Raw genomic sequence first — 16127 nt, forward strand, 5'->3', positions numbered from 1 at the left:
CCAGCACTTTCAGGACCATGGACAGTTCTTTCAGTCCTTCACACTGTCTGTCCTGAAACATTCCAGCACTTTCAGGACCATGGACAGTTCTTTCAGTCCTTCACACTGTCTAATGTCCTGAAACATGCCAGCACTTTCAGGACCATGGACAGTTCTTTCAGTCCTTCACATTGTCTAAAGTCCAGAAACATTCCAGCACTTTCAGGACCTTGGACAGTTCCTTCAGTCCTTCACACTGTCTAAAGTCCTGAAATGTTCCAGCACTTTCAGGACCTTGGACAGTTTTTTCAGTCCTTCACATTGTCTAAAGTCCAGAAACATTCCAGCACTTTCAGGACCTTGGACAGTTCCTTCAGTCCTTCACACTGTCTGAAGTCCAGAAACGTTCCAGCACTTTCAGGACCATGGACAGTTCATTCAGTCCTTCAAACTGTCTGAAGTCCAGAAACATTCCAGAACTTTCAGGACCTTCAATGTTCCTTCAGCTCTTCTCATTATCTAACGTCCAGAAATATTCCAGCACTTTCAGAACCTTGGACGGTTCCTTCAGCCTTTCACATTGCCTAAAGTCCTGAAACATTTCAGCACTCTCAAGACCATGAACAGTTCCTTCAGCCCTTTACACTGTCTAAAGTCCTGAAACACTCCAGCACTTTCAATACCATGGACAGTTCCTTCTGCCCTTTACACTGTCCAAGGTCCTGAAACATTCCAGCACTTTCAGGACCTTGGACAGTTCCTTCAGTCATTCACACTGTCCAAGGTCCTGAAATATTCCAGCACTTTCAGGACCTTGGACAGTTCCTTCAGTCATTCACCCTGTCCAATGTCCTGAAACATTCCAGCACTTTCAGTACCTTGGACAGTTCCATCACTCTTTTACACTATTTAAAGTCCTGAAACATTCCAGCACTTTCAGTACCTTGGACAGTTCCTTCAGACCTTCACACTGTCTAAAGTCCTGAAATATTCCAGCACTTTCAGGACCTTGAACAGTTCCTTCTGTCCTTGGCACTGTCTAAAGCAGTGATTCCCAACCAGGGGTACGCAAACATATTACATGGGGTACGTGGAAAAATTTCCCAGGTGTGTAAAAAATAAATACAAATAGGACTGAATCACAGAATTAACACATAATGGAATCCAGAAGAGAGAGTTCAAGATTACATTAAAGTAAAAGAAGAAGGCAGGATAATTGCAGTCTGAGTTAGGTGTCTCTAAACCAAGTGTTTTGTACAAAAAGGTGTTAAATTATGTTTTAATACACTTTAATGCCTTCAAGAAAGACATATATATATACATATATATATATATACTGTATATATACTGTATGTATATATAATATATATATTCCCCCATATGTCTCCTGTAACTCAGTTTTTTCCTCAGGTAAGTGTGTTTCAACAAACACCTTCATCAGAGAGTTGAGATTTTTAAAATGCATCTAAATTTCCAAGCATTATCATTATTGTTTGTTCATTTATTTCTGCTACTTGTTTGCATTCTCAAACACAATCAGAGAAATGTCTGATATGTTAAAATTCTACTACATCCCTGGAATCTGATGCATGCAGTCACGTTCTTAAAGCTGGAAGCGTCTTTGAGTCCAACAGGACATGCAGGTTGCTTATCTATATCTTTTATTTTTCATGTCATTCATAAGTGAATTCAAAAGTCTCCTCTTCTGCTTTGGGTGCAACAAGTCTAGAGGCGCTGCCTGAGTCGTGCCTTTTGATTCTGGGTTTTGAAGTAGTCGGAGGCAGCGACAGTCTCCTTTTTGTGGACAGCAGCCTGAGGATCTCGCTCACCTGCGACTCGAGCAGCGACAGCCGGCTGCTCAGTTTCTTAATGTCTCCTTTCAGCTCCAGCTTGGCCTCATGGAGCGTGGCCTGGAGCAGAGACTGTTCAGCCACCGGCTGGAGGAAGGACTGCCTCATGGAGACCTCGGTGTAAACCCCGAGGCTGTGCTCCAACGGGCTTCTCTCCAGCGGACTCTTCTCCATCGGGCTTCGCTCAAAGGAGCTCCTGGCCTCCCCGGCGCGGTCGATGCGCAGATCGCTCTTCGTGATGCCGCTGTCGCAGGAGTCAGTTTTGTGCAGGACGCTCGTTTCTTCTCCTGCCTCCCCCATAGCGTTGCCCCCCAGCTGTCCGCTCTCCTCTGATTCCTGGTTCTTTTTAGCAGCGACACGCTCTTCTGTTGGCTGCGCCGCGTTCGGCCACCCCTCAGCTTTCTGTGTCTGCTTCTCCGGCTCGATGGCAGGAAGTGGCGGTTCAGCAGAGACGGCGCTCCTAAACTTTGCCCACCCTTTGACACTTTTGCCGCTGTTAACACGACCTGCAGCTCCCTCTGCACCACCGCTGCCCCTCTGACAAATCGGATTCTCTGCACACGGCCTTGATTCAGACTCCACGGTTACTTGTGTGCAGCTTTGCTCTGACTTTCCAGCATCTGTAAACACATGTTGAGGCACGCCGCTTATGCTCCCCCTTCCTGTGGAGGGTTTGCTGTTGTGCTCCTGCTGCTGAGAGGATCCACTCTGACGCCTGTGGCAGGAGTTGGAGTCGGTGTGCGGGTGATGCTCCGGTTCCACCAACACACAGTTTTGATCCAACGTCTGCGTGTCCCTCTGCTGCTTGAACTTCTGGAACAACTTGCGAACAGGGTGATCCTCTGGAATGGAGAGCGCCACTTCACTCCTCTGACGCTCCTTTTCTCTCTTCACATCAGCAATCTTCCTGAAAATGACCTGAAAAATAGAAAGTCTGCGTGTGACAAAAGGGATTTGTCAATAATACTAAAATATTCACGTGTGAAGTACCAAATATCCAGTGGTGGGCACAGCTAACCTAAAAGTTAGCTTGTTAGTCTGGACTTGAGGATAAATACTTGAGACTTACTTGAGTCTTGCAAAATAACGACTTGGTCCCACTTCTGCTAATAGCTAAACAAGTAAACATTAGCAGAAGCTAACACCAACAGCTAAACAAGTAAAAAATAATGGAAGCTAAAACTACAGATAAACAAGTAAAAATCATCAGAAGCTACCAGCCAACAGCTAATTGCTAACCACTCTGTCTGTGTCACATCTTTCTTCTTCAAGCTGAAGACCGGTGGGACGGTCACAAACCTGTTGGTGTTTGTTAGTTATGGACTTAAAGCTGGCAAAACCTAATTTATTAGAAGATAACTGGTCAGCTACCGGTTTTCAAAGTCAGCTAATTTGCTAAATGAATAATGCTATTAGCTGCTAGCTGATTAGCAGTTCCATGCACACCACGGCAGAAATAACATATCTATAAGAAAGAAAATACACTAAACTGATGAATTCAACATTTTTAATTTATATATGCCCACTTTTAATTTGCCTGTTTCTTTTTTCTTTCTTTTTTTAAACAAATAAAAACATTTTAAGTACAGTAAATATAAGTTCTAAGAGATTTGCAAATCTACACCTCTTGTTTGTATTTGCATTTTAAGCAATATCTTACATTTTTACGGAGTCGGTCTTCTTTTACACAGACATGCGAAAGAAATAAATTTACAGCAGCTAAGGGGTCGGTTAGAGTGCAATTTAAGCTTAGGCAAACAGAAAAAGGCCCCAGAGCGCCTGAGATTAATAATAGATGGTGTAATATTCATATAATATGTTTGAAGAGTCATAAATCTTTCAAATCACAGCCATTTGTTTAGATTTAGAGTTGCTTCATCGAGGCCGAGTGATTTCAGTTAATGTGATTTCATAAGACTTTTTTTTCCAAGAAGAGCACAAGGAGGAAACAGAAAATCAAATTACGGTTATTTAAAAATATTAGAAACCCCAGTCTAACAGAGTTACTTCTTCCATAAAGCTGTTTCTGTTGACTCACTGTTATTTGAACAGTTCTAATATTCCTGAGTTTGCGTTCCTGCCTTTTGTAAAAAGTTTTATTATGAAATTATGACTCTGTGGAGCTCCTTCAGAAAATATATTATTTTTAAAGCTTCTGCTGCCTCAGAAGTTCCTTTTCTGAGCGAGACCTGACCAAAGCACACACAGAGATAAAAACAAAGATTTGAATTTGATTCTGAAGGAAATATTGCTTAAGAATTTATGAGAAGTTGATCTAAAGGGTGTTTTTACAAAATAGGACAAGCAACTGCTTTTAAGAAGTTGTATCTCAGGGCCTCAGCAGAGATGACACAGGGTTACAAACTGTACTTTTCACATATAAATCAATATATTCTCAAATGTTTTTTTAATAAATTATTACTTTAAATCTCTAACTAACATTGAACTTAAAGGAACAGTTCAAATTTTTAAAATTTATCTCATGTGGAAGAAATGTAAACAATTAACGTTACCTGTTAGAGACATAGACCAGACTGAAAATGTCTTTTCAGAGAAGTCCAAAGTAGACTGGTTTAACTTAAAATAAGTTAAAACAAAAATAAATAATATCTAATAAGTCAAAAAAATTCATTGCGATTTACATAACTATTTATTGCCATTAGTTTTATTTATTTAAATAGGACTTTATTATTATTTGCAAGAGCAAAAGGGCAGTGGTAGCTAACTGTAGCACCTCTGGGTCACTTCAGGCAGGATTATTGTTTAACTTATGACAGAATTATTAATCTGACTGTGATGTAAAGATTTATAAAACAGTAAATGGAATTAAAACAACCCCAATCCACTTTACTCTTGGCCCTGCTCAGACTAGCTGCTAGCTCTTGGTTTCTCCAAAGTGATCAAAGATATATCTACAACAGGTAAGATGTTCATTGCTCATAACTTTTCCATAGAACCCCACTTCAAAAGACCTGAACTATTCTTTAAAGTTTCTTATGGTGTTCTTGTGATCTTGTCAAAGACGTTTTAAAGGACAAAACTTGTAGCAAGACATAAAATCCCTTTTAATTTATTGATAGCTAATTAGAAATACCTCAGAGCTGTAACATAATAAATTAAGCATAAGTTGTTGGTTATTTTTTTCTTCTTTTTTTTACCCGTTTTCGTAGATTGCAGGTGAGGATGAGGTTTCGGGAGAAGGAGTTGGCAAACGCTGTGTAAAACTCCAGCACTCTCATCAGAGCTTCCCTCTTGATGACGTGCAGGTCACAGTAAGTCAGAGCTCGGACGTTTGCGCAGGCCCGGGCCAGGGTGCTCTCCTTCCAGAACACATCTCCGAACACGTCACCTTTACCTGAAGGGAGCCACACATCACCGACTCGTTAGTCACTGGGTCTCTTTTTTTTAGTTTCCTGCCTGAAAACAGGTTCAAAGAAAATACAGCCCTGTCTATTGAAGGATTACCTAGTATGGCAATGACCTCATCGTCCTGGATGACTTCGAGCGAACCGGAGACGACAAAGCAGAGCGTATCGACGCTCTCTCCGATGTGGAAAATGAGGTCTCCAGGTGCGCAGTGGGTGGTCTGAAACTCCACGGCGAGTGAGCGTAAACAGCCGTCACTCGCCAAACGGAACGCCGGATGGTCGTTGAACACCTGCCTGTTGAGATGCACACAAATGTCTGCACGCATGTCTTTGGGACAGATGGAGAGAACCTGAGGGAGATGAGATTTGAGGAAGACAAATTTAAAAAAACAGGCATCATCGAGCTGAATTTTTGGTAAACATGGAACATATTTGAATGCAGAATAAACCAAAGTGATCTGTAAAAATCTGAGTCCTGGGAAAATATTTAGTTTTTTACAAATCAAATCATGTCAAATTCAAGGTTTGCGAGCCAAATGTGGCCCAATATGACATTTTATGTGCTCCGCTAGAGCTTTATGGATGTATTAATGTCTTAAAATAAGAATGTGTTGATTTAAATACAGCACTGACTATAAACTACATCTCCCATAATGCATGTTGATTATTTTAATGATGGCATCTCACCACTAGGTGGAGATGCACAGAGTTCAATAGTCCATTTAGCCGGTAAAATTCACCATATAAAATCTCCATTTCTCTGTGATTTTGCTGGCTACTTCTGCTGTGCCCCAGTTGTTCTGGGAAGTTGGAATTTCCCACTTAGAAGTCGTAAATTTATACTGGAACGCCCCTCCAGTGGGAATTTCTTATCGGAAAGTGGGAGAGTTCAGAATTCAAGGCCTTACCACAACTCAGCCGTGAGTAAAACGCTCTTACTTTTACTTTTAATAATATTTATTATTTATTTCACATTTAGTCAGTCATACGCGTAGTGCTTTTCCATTTTATAAGAGGATGTGTTAAAACACTGTTTCTGTGCATGAAATACCACTTAGAGCTAAGTTATTTTTGTTAGTGATGCTCTGATGTAGCAACGAGACGAGGAGTTAGTTTGTTTGGTTGCAGTTAAATAAGAAATATTGAAGTTAATTACAGCTGAGGGTCACCATAATGCTGATGTGGCCCCCAGTGAAAATAAGTTTAGATTATATAAAAAAGAGGATGTTCAGTAWATGAGAAACGCTAAACTTGTTTCTTTTTGTTTTTAAAATGTGCTGAAACAGCTGTGAGTGTCAGAACAGCCGATACCCTGTCAGTGTCGATGCCTTTAGACATGGCCCAGGTGGACACGATGAAGTCCATGACCCGCTCGCTCAGACCTTTGGGAACCTGGTAGAGCTTGAGGAAGTCGCGGACATTGTTGAGCATCTCGTGGTATCTGTTGGTGTTGGTGTACATCTGCTGGAAGATGGTGGTGACGTTTCCAAAGATGGTCGCATACAGCAGCGCTACGAGAAATTAAAACGTTGTTAAAGCTTTTTTTAAAGCAAAATTAATAAATATATTTCTGACCAACCCACAGATTTAGTCTTATTGGAGCAGGACTTATTTCCACCCTGAATATGCTGGATTATTTTATTTTATTTTATTTTATTTTATTTTTTGATACGGGGGCAACACAGCCTTATAACTTCACTTTGATGTTTTAACAGTGTCTACTTTATTTGGCGTTTGGTGTGCATGTTGTGTTCTCAGGTCTAAACGGTTTGTTTTGTTCCGATGCTTTTATTACTACTTGACACTAGATGGCGCTGCTGTGACACATAGGGCAGAAACCATCGTAGAGAAAAAAACAGAAGAAGACGATGCTCTGTGAGGACGTCACGGCTTATAAAGTTGATGAGTTTTGTTTTCATTACAACCAACGCAACAGTTCCTATAAACACTTTGATGAGCTCAATTGTTACCCAATGATGTTTTCTTGTGAGTAATTTGMTCTAAAATTGCTCAATATTTTTTACAAGATGACACTTTAATTTCCCTATCTACATCAATTGCAGCTAATGTATTATAAATAGGTGCTGGTCATAAAATTAGAATATCATGAAAAAGTAGATTTATTTCAGTAATTCCATTTAAAAAGTGAAACTTGTATATTATATTCATACATTACATACAAACTCATATATTTCAAATGTTTATTTCGTTTAATTTTGATGATTACAAATGACAACAAATGAAAATCTCAAATTCAGCATATCAGAAAATTAGAATCTTGTGAAAAGGTTCAAAATGGATGGCACCTGGTACCACACTCTACTCAGCTAATTAACTCAAACCACCTGCAAAGGCCTTTAAATGGTCTTTCAGTCTAGTTCTATAGGCTACACAATCATGGGGAAGACTGCTGACTTGACAGTTGTCCAAAAGACGACTATCGACACCTTGCACAAGGAGGGCAAGACACAAAAGGTCATCGCTAAAGAGGCTGGCTGTTCACAGAGCTCTGTGTCCAAGCACATTAATAGAGAGGTGAAGGGAAGGAAAAGATGTGGTCGAAAAAAATGTACAAGCAAGAGAGATAACCKCACCCTGGAGAGGATTGTGAAACAAAACCCATTCAAAAATGTGGGGGAGATTCACAAAGAGTGGACTGCAGCTGGAGTGAGTGCTTCAAGAACCACCACACACAGACGTATGAAAGACATGGGTTTCTGCTGTCGCATTCCTTGTGTCAAGCCACTCTTGAACCACAGACAGCGTCAGAAGCGTCTTGCCTGGGCTACAGAGAAACAGRACTGGACTGCTGGTGAGTGGTCCAAAGTCATGTTCTCTGATGAAAGTAAATTTTGCATTTCCTTTGGAAATCAAGGTCCCAGAGTCTGGAGGAAAAGAAGAGAGGCACTTCATCCACGTTGCTTGAAGTCCAGTGTAAAGTTTCCACAGTCAGTGATGGTTTGGGGTGCCATGTCATCTGCTGGTGTTGGTCCATTGTGTTTTCTGAGGTCCAGGGTCAACGCAGCCACATACCAGGAAGTTTTAGAGCACTTCATGCTTCCTGCTGCTGACCAACTTTTTGGAGATGCAGATTTCATTTTCCAACAGGACTTGGCACCTGCACACAGTGCCAAAGCTACCAGTACCTGGTTGAAGGACCATGGTATCCCTGTTCTTAATTGGCCAGCAAACTCTCCTGACCTTAACCCCATAGAAAATCTATGGGGTATTGTGAAGAAGAAGATGCAATACACCAGACCCARCAATTCAGAAGAGCTAAAAGCCACTATTAGATCAACCTGGGCTATCATAACACCTGAGCAGTGCCACAGACTGATCGACTCCATGCCACGCCGCATTGCTGCAGTAATACAGGCCAAAGGAGCCCCAACTAAATACTGAGTGCTGTACATGCTCATACTTTTCATGTTCATMCTTTTCAGTTGGCCAACATTTCTATAAATCCTTTGTTTTTATTGGTCTTCAGTAATATTCTAATTTTCTGATATGCTGAATTTGAGATTTTCATTTGTTGTCATTTGTAATCATCAAAATTAAACGAAATAAACATTTGAAATATATGAGTTTGTATGTAATGTATAATATACAAGTTTCACTTTTTAAATGGAATTACTGAAATAAATCTACTTTTTCATGATATTCTAATTTTATGACCAGCACCTGTAAATGTCCTTTCTGTGTCCAGTTGGCAATTTTTTGCCTTTAAAGCACATTAAACCATGTTTGAAAAGTAAGTAAAAGCATTATTTGATAACATAAATAAATTGAATTGTTTTCAAATTAGCACAGATAGCTGCAGCAGCTAGCTGTAGGATTTCTGGTGCAGCCTGCTGCACTTTTGACAAAAATATATATATTTTCTTGCTGGAACAACTGTGTGAAACTGACAACAATGTAAAAGTTTATAAAATGGTGTTAGCATCTAAACTAAGGATGTTCAAAAACTATTTACTACAATTAAGACTTTAGTTGTTTACAATTTTACCATCAAACTTTCTTTCAAAAGAGCTGAACTATYCCTTTAACATCAAAGCAAATTAGGGATTTTGAGTGATATTTTARTGAAATAAAGCTTTGATTTCTATGTGAACTGTTGATCTTATTGTTTAAATAACATTTTATGCAAGAATTGTAGCTTTAAAAAGGTTTTTTTTTTTCAAGCTAAACAAACACATAGAGCGCAAGCGGCACATTAAGTCTTTATGATCCATTTATTTTGCACGCTTCCTCAGTAAGAGTGCCGAGCTGATGTGACCTCAAAGAGTCAGTCAGGATCTCATATCGTGAGGTTTTCACCCACTCGAGGAGAACTCGTCGTCTCCGCTCTCCTCAGCAGGACCACAGAGGTTAGGATGCAGATCTAACGTGATGGCTCGTTGTCCACTTCCTTTCCCTCCAGCCTGCGGGCAACGCTCCATTGCTTCAAATGCTCTTTGCTGGCGCATAATTACCGTATCAGTAGCAGGAGATTCATCACGTAGGATCGAGACTGACTGAGAGAGGTCTCTGTGATCGGGGGGGTACCATCACACTAATGGGTGTTTACTTTCGGGGGTAAAAAAAAATAAACGTCCTTGGTGCGTGGCTGTCACTTTCTGAGTTCTCAGTGACTTGATTGCATCACTTTTCATGCTGTTTTGGAGCGGAGCACAGGTCAAAGGACTGGTGGARATAAAACATGGTGGCAGGGAAATAAATACATTTCTGTTTAGTATTTTGACATAGYTTAATTAGGTTTATGTTAATAATGTAAATCTAGTAAATACTACTGCTAAATACTACTCCTTATTAGACAAACATGTTAACCGTATTTTAACATTATTAGCATCACATCCCTAAATTAAAGCTATTTTTACTGTAATGCAAGTAAAGTAATACTTAAATACTGTGTGAGACACCGGTAATGTTACACAACAATACAGTGCATGCTCTGTTGTGTAATACTGCATCTTGATCTCATTTCTAGTTGTATACCATTCCAAGTGCAGCTCAGTTGGAACAGGATGAAAGCGGCAGCAAACAAAAAATTTATTACACGTAATTGTTCACGTTTATTGCAAGTTAATAAAGTTTTGAGCTAAAAAAAAAAGTCATAGCTTGAGTGGGGAAAATATTTTGAGTGTCAGAGAATTAACKCAAAGATTTTTGTGATAAGATCAGGAACCTTCAGACAGACACTTGCAGAGTGATGAGCGCTGAAAGTGTCACTTCTTATCAGCAAAGATGAGTCCKAAACCTACCGCTGAGGTTCAAACCTACAGAGAAATGCACAAAAGAGGAAAAGGCTCCATTTGGGTTGTTTTATGTGTCATCAAGAATAAGATGTCTGCCATTAACAAAACAGGGCTTTTGTGATTGTTAATTATTTATGAGCAGTCAYTGTCTAACCTGTTGTAGATAGCTTTTTGAAAGGCTTCGGTTTGGAGAACAGTTTAAAAACAATGCTGATTCAGCATTCTCACGTTTGTTTTTCTGTTGTTTATTTTTGTATGTGTTGTTTGCAATCAAACTACTTCTGCATATTTTACTTTTTAACCATTTGTGTATCAAACCCTTCAACTCTTTCAGGAGAGGAGTGCCTTTTGTTTTTTGTAACTTTTATAAAGTATTTAACTTTATTTACATCGCGGTCTTTTCAGTGTCATCTAAAAAGTTGTCCTATTTTTGATATTCTGCTACTTTCAGCTAGCTTTTTGATACTTTCAGATTTTAGCTAGCTTTTGTGTGCATTAAGCTTTTAACTAACATTTGGCTACGTTTTAGCTTTTAGTTTGCATTTTGATACATGTAGTTTTTAGTTAATATTTTGATACTTGTAGCTTTTAGTTCGCTTTTTGATATGTTAAGCTTTTAGCTAACATTTGCTACTTTTTTCTTTTTGTTAGCATTTTGATACATGTAGTTTTTAGCCAATCTTTTGATACTTTTAGCTTTTAGTTAACTTTTTGATGTGAAGCTTTTAGCTAAAATTTGCTACTTTTTGCTTTTTGTTAGCATTTTTCATACATGTAGCTTTTAGCCAATCTTTTGATACGTTAACTAGCCTTTTGGTACTTGAGATTTTTAGACAGCCTGTTGCTACTTTTARCTTTTGGTACTTTTATCTAGMCTTTTATTCATTTTATAATGCTATTTAACTTTTTTAATTACTGTTTCAGCCTTTTTTTTTTGAACATTTTAACTGTTGTTCACTCTGAGTTTTTAGAGAAAAAAATCTCTAAATCTAATTGTATCAACAGCTAGTCTGAGTGAGGTCAAAAGCAACCTTTTTTAGATGTCAGATTAAAACAACTAAACTAAAAATCTTGTTTTGCAAACATATAAATTGCCATCAAATTTGCATTACACAACTGTTTCGATACGATTCTATGGTTATGTGCAAATGCTGATAGTGGCGGCAGCAGCTAGCTGTAGCACTTTTGGTGAAGTCTGGTGCACATCTGTCGGTAACGTTGCTTTACTTTGTAAATGAGATTACCTGCACACATTGGTGGTGCACTTTGTGTAAAAACAGACATTTCGATGGCAGCAACATGAGACTCATTTGTGCAGATCTGCAACATACAAACCATATGCTGTTCCAGAGGCAGCTGTGTCACAGCACCAGGACTATGAAGGGTGTTCAAGTGTGTCCAGACTTTAAATTATAAATGCAACATGAGTTTATAGACTTTGTTTAGAGCCCATTCAGAGCGAAGTAAAAGAGYTTCAGTTGATGTGAAACTGCTGATCTCACATTTATTATTTTCAAATGATGCTCCTGCATTGAGATAATGTTTAAAACATAGTTTGTGTTGTTACATCACTATCATAAACTGAACTGAATTTTGTGATGTTGYCATTTCAGCGTCCTGCTCTGTTAACAAATCACTCACATCCAGAAGAGAAATTATGTTATGTAATGTCACGTTAGGTTTATTTCCACATCAGCTGATATTTCACATCACTGAAAGATGTACTGTGTATAACTGAGGAATAAATATTCAGAGGTCAGTTTTTAGCTGAATGAGTACTTACAGCCCACCATCATCATCGCCACAGAGAAAATCTTCTCGCCGTCTGTCGTCGGGGCGATGTTGCCAAATCCGATGGTGGTGAGACTGGTCATGGTGAAGTAGAGAGAGGAGATGTACAGGGTGTCCTTGCTGGGACCCCCCTCCCACTGGCCTGTTCCGCTGGCGTTGTAGCGGTAAGGCGTCCCGATGCTCAGGGCCAGCTGGTAGAGCCAGCTGTCTGTCTTGATGCTGTTGGTGGTCTCGTCAATGACCTCGTGGTCCCCGATGCTGTACCAGATGCAGGCGAGCCAGTGGGCCACCAGGCCAAAGACACACACCAGCAGGACCAGGACTGCTGCCCCATACTCCAAGTAGTGGTCCAGTTTCCGGGCCACCCGACCCAAACGCAGCAGGCGGATCACTTTTAGGGAGCTGAAGAGGCTGCTGAGACCCTGCAGCGTAAAGCAAGGAAACGCATAAGGCTGAAGATTTAACAACCAAAACATTAAATTCATTCAACAACACAATCTATTTAAACATTTATTCAGTTTTCTGTACTTTTGTGAAAAGATTATTATAAAGTTAATACTTTGTATTTGTACCAAAAAAGCTCAAAAATGTTCCGTTAAAGATAAAAAAAAAAAGCAGAACACTAGCTAAAAGCTAAAAAAGCAGAACCATGACTCAAACTTACAAGAAGCAGGACACTAGCTAAAAGCTACTATTGGCAAAATCTTAGCTAAGAAACAAAAGTAGCAAAAGGTTAAAGCTAAAATAACCTGAACAACAGCTAAAGTTAAAAGTAGCAAAACACTAGCTAAAAACTAATAGAGGCTAAAGATTCGCTAAAATCAAAAGTTGCAAAATGCTAGTTATAAGCTAAATAAAGCAGAACTTTAGCTAAAAGCAGAAAAACGCCAGCTAAARAGCAGAACACTTGCTAAACTGTAGAAGTAGAAAAAAAATTGATAAAAGCCAGCTTTAGAAAAATGTTAGCTAAAAGTCAATGTATAAAAAAGCTAGTTAGAGTGGGTAAAAGCTTAAAGCATCAAAACAGTAGCTAAAGCCAAACATCTGTATACTGATAAAAATAGAAAAGGTTTGTTAAAGTAAATTTCTAACAAAAGAATATTTTTTGATAAACTGAGGAGATCTCAGTTTATTTAGGAGGAGAATATTTTAAAACAAAGTTAAACACTTTAGTTATAGAAACTAAAAGCCGCACCACCCGTTTCCAGAATGAGCTGAACATTTTAATAATAGTTAAAATGATTAAAATGGTACAAAGTATGCAGTAGTAGTTTGACTGCAACTAATGTATGGGAAAATAAAAAAAAAAAACAGGAAAATATTCAAGTGAATGCTAAATCTGCATTCATGGAATTATAACAAATAATTTATTCTCAATTTATTAGTGACCATTAGTTATTGTCTGATAACTAATTTATCACATGGAGCAGACAGGAACTTTAAYATAGAGACACGTTTCTGGCCACCTGGTGAATTTAAGCCCAATATTTACTCTTTTGTGAGCTCTATTGACCTCCCATCAACACTTGCTGAAAAAAAAAAGAAAACATATCTGCTTCTTTCAGCCAGACATCAAACACAAATGAGCGTGTCGGTCGTCCCTCTAATGCCTCTTTCAGCCGACTTTACTGAACGTTTCTTTCTGACAAACTGCAGCACTGTGAGAGGAACACGGCTTGTCCAAAAATTCAACTTTAAGTCCTGAGTGGAASCTGTTTTTATTTGGTTTGGTTTTGCTCTATATGACTGAGCATCTCTTGTTTATGTTTAGTAACCAAGAGATGGGGAAAGAACTCAGTCAGTTATATAATTATCAAGATGAAATTTAGAATGTTAGCAGCTGAGCCGTTGTTTATGCGTGTGAGTTTTTTATCAGGACCAATTCACGTTAAAGAATGACTTACAGGAAGAACGGAGTCTTCAGTACGTGTGCTGTTCCTGTGGAAATGTGAAAAGTCCCGGAGATGGCTTGGAGGAGAGGAGCGAGGGATGACATCCTTTGAAGGAAACAATGAAATACAACAAGTTAAAAAAGTATAAATGGAGCATTAGCAACTCTATTTTAGAAGAATAAAAAGCCTCACTTTCATCATTGCCAATTTTTTTTTAAATGGATCCTCGATTAGTTGTAACATTACACTTTATTAGATAAACATGTATTTTAACTGTAAAATAAAGACTGTAAAAATAGGATGTTTAGTTTTGTAAATTTTTAAAAATATATTTTAACACGTAAGGAGCCATTTTATTTACACACAAAGCATTCTGGGTAAATGATGACGTGGATAGGTCCTCGGTGTGACGCTGCTAGCGAGCTATATCCACCCTGAAGGTTAATCTTGGACAATATCTGATGATCGACTCTTTTAAATGAAACCAGAGAGCGTTGACAGAGAGGAGAAGGTAGAAATGACTCAGCCTGGAACTGAAAATATRGATGGAGGACAACAGAGCTGCTTCATGGAAGAAGAACCGCAGCTTAGCCTGTTAGCCTTTGTGTTAGCACTGGCGCTATATTGCCTTATATGTATTAGCTCGGTGCTAGTGTGACAAAAAAGCTAAACTGTGGTCCTCCATCCATATTTTCAGTTACAGACTGAGTCATTTCTACCTTCTCCTCTCTGTCAACGCTCTCTGGTTTCATTTAAAAGAGGCGATCATCAGATATTGTCCAAGATTAACCTTCAGGGTGGATATAGCTCGCTAGCAGCCTCGCACCGATGACCTACCCACATCATCATTTACCCAGAATGCTTTGCATGTAAATAAAATGGCCCTGTCCGTGTAACATATTTTTAAACTTTTAGTTTAAAAGTTATAAAAACTAAACATCCTACAGTATTTTTACAGTCTTTATTTTACAGTTAAAATATATGTTTATTAAATAAAGTCTAATGTTACAACTAATCGGGGATCCTTTTAACGTTTTGCAGAGTTTTGTTCTGTGACCATTTAAATCAGTAGAAGTGCTACTCTAAAATGCTCTGTTCTTTCTAAACATTTTGTCTGACTCAAAATGTCTACACTTGTCTCCAAGAAAAACACAAACTTGATTCTCTTAGCAAACTCAGAACAAAACACAAAACTAGTTGTRACTTTTGGTTGTAGAATCATAATCATCAAAAAGGAAATGACTACGCCTGAACGTCCTCGGAGGGATGTAGACTTTTGTGTAAGCTACAGGAGYCAATAACATTCTTCATGTTCTTTCTCCAAACAAGAAGTTTCCCTCACCTCGTCCACATTTTCAAAAGCGTTGATGATATCGTAGGGAAGGCAGGACAGCAGGTCGATGACGAACCACGTCTTCAGGTAATTCATCCGGATCAGCTTGGCGTCTGATATGACCTCTCCGGCCGGACCCACGAAGGTGGTGTGGAAGTTGAGCACGATGTCRATCAGGAAGATGAYGTCCACCACGCTGTCCACCACCAGCCAGGCCAGGTTGTTGTGYTTGGTCCTGAAGGAGACGTTATAGGGCACCATGATGGCGGTGTAGAAGGTGAGGATGAGGATGACCCAGTCCCAGGTGGTCTTGAAGGTGCAGTAGTGGAGGATGATGTGTGGAGGGGTCTTAGGGGCCTCTTGTTTGTACTGAGGGAGGATGTCCGATCCCAGCTGGAGAGCCTTTTTTAATGAGAGAAAACATTTAAAACTGTGGGAATGGAACTATTTCCTGTTCTTTTTCTATTTCCTCATCTGTACTTTAAAAGTATTCGGCTACACCTGACCATCACATCAACAGGGGGTGTCAAGAGTTGGACCGTCTTTCACAGCTTCCAATCTTCCTTAAAGTTTTTTTTTCACAAGGTTTTGATATGGGGTGCCGTTTGTAAAGTTACACAGTCAAAAATTACCACCAATATTTTTGTTTTATTTAGCCT

General features: G+C 39.1%; 1 protein-coding gene across 1 annotated transcript in view; it reads right to left on the reverse strand.

Annotated features, from left to right (window-relative positions):
- Positions 1 to 1340: 1340 nt before the first annotated feature.
- Positions 1341 to 16127, reverse strand: part of LOC106516925 (potassium voltage-gated channel subfamily H member 5) — a 23277-nt gene continuing 8490 nt past the window's right edge. The window contains exons 6-12 of the mRNA XM_014007539.1: positions 15478 to 15870; positions 14148 to 14240; positions 12236 to 12665; positions 6509 to 6708; positions 5295 to 5547; positions 4988 to 5184; positions 1341 to 2747 (exon numbers count right to left, since the gene is read on the reverse strand). Of these exons, the coding sequence (XP_013862993.1) occupies positions 1653 to 2747; positions 4988 to 5184; positions 5295 to 5547; positions 6509 to 6708; positions 12236 to 12665; positions 14148 to 14240; positions 15478 to 15870 (2661 nt within the window). The 3' untranslated portion in view covers positions 1341 to 1652. The remainder of the gene's footprint in view (positions 2748 to 4987; positions 5185 to 5294; positions 5548 to 6508; positions 6709 to 12235; positions 12666 to 14147; positions 14241 to 15477; positions 15871 to 16127) is intronic.

Source organism: Austrofundulus limnaeus, unplaced genomic scaffold (assembly GCF_001266775.1).
Source record: "Austrofundulus limnaeus strain Quisiro unplaced genomic scaffold, Austrofundulus_limnaeus-1.0 Scaffold42, whole genome shotgun sequence".
Classification (NCBI taxonomy): Eukaryota; Metazoa; Chordata; class Actinopteri; order Cyprinodontiformes; family Rivulidae; genus Austrofundulus; species Austrofundulus limnaeus.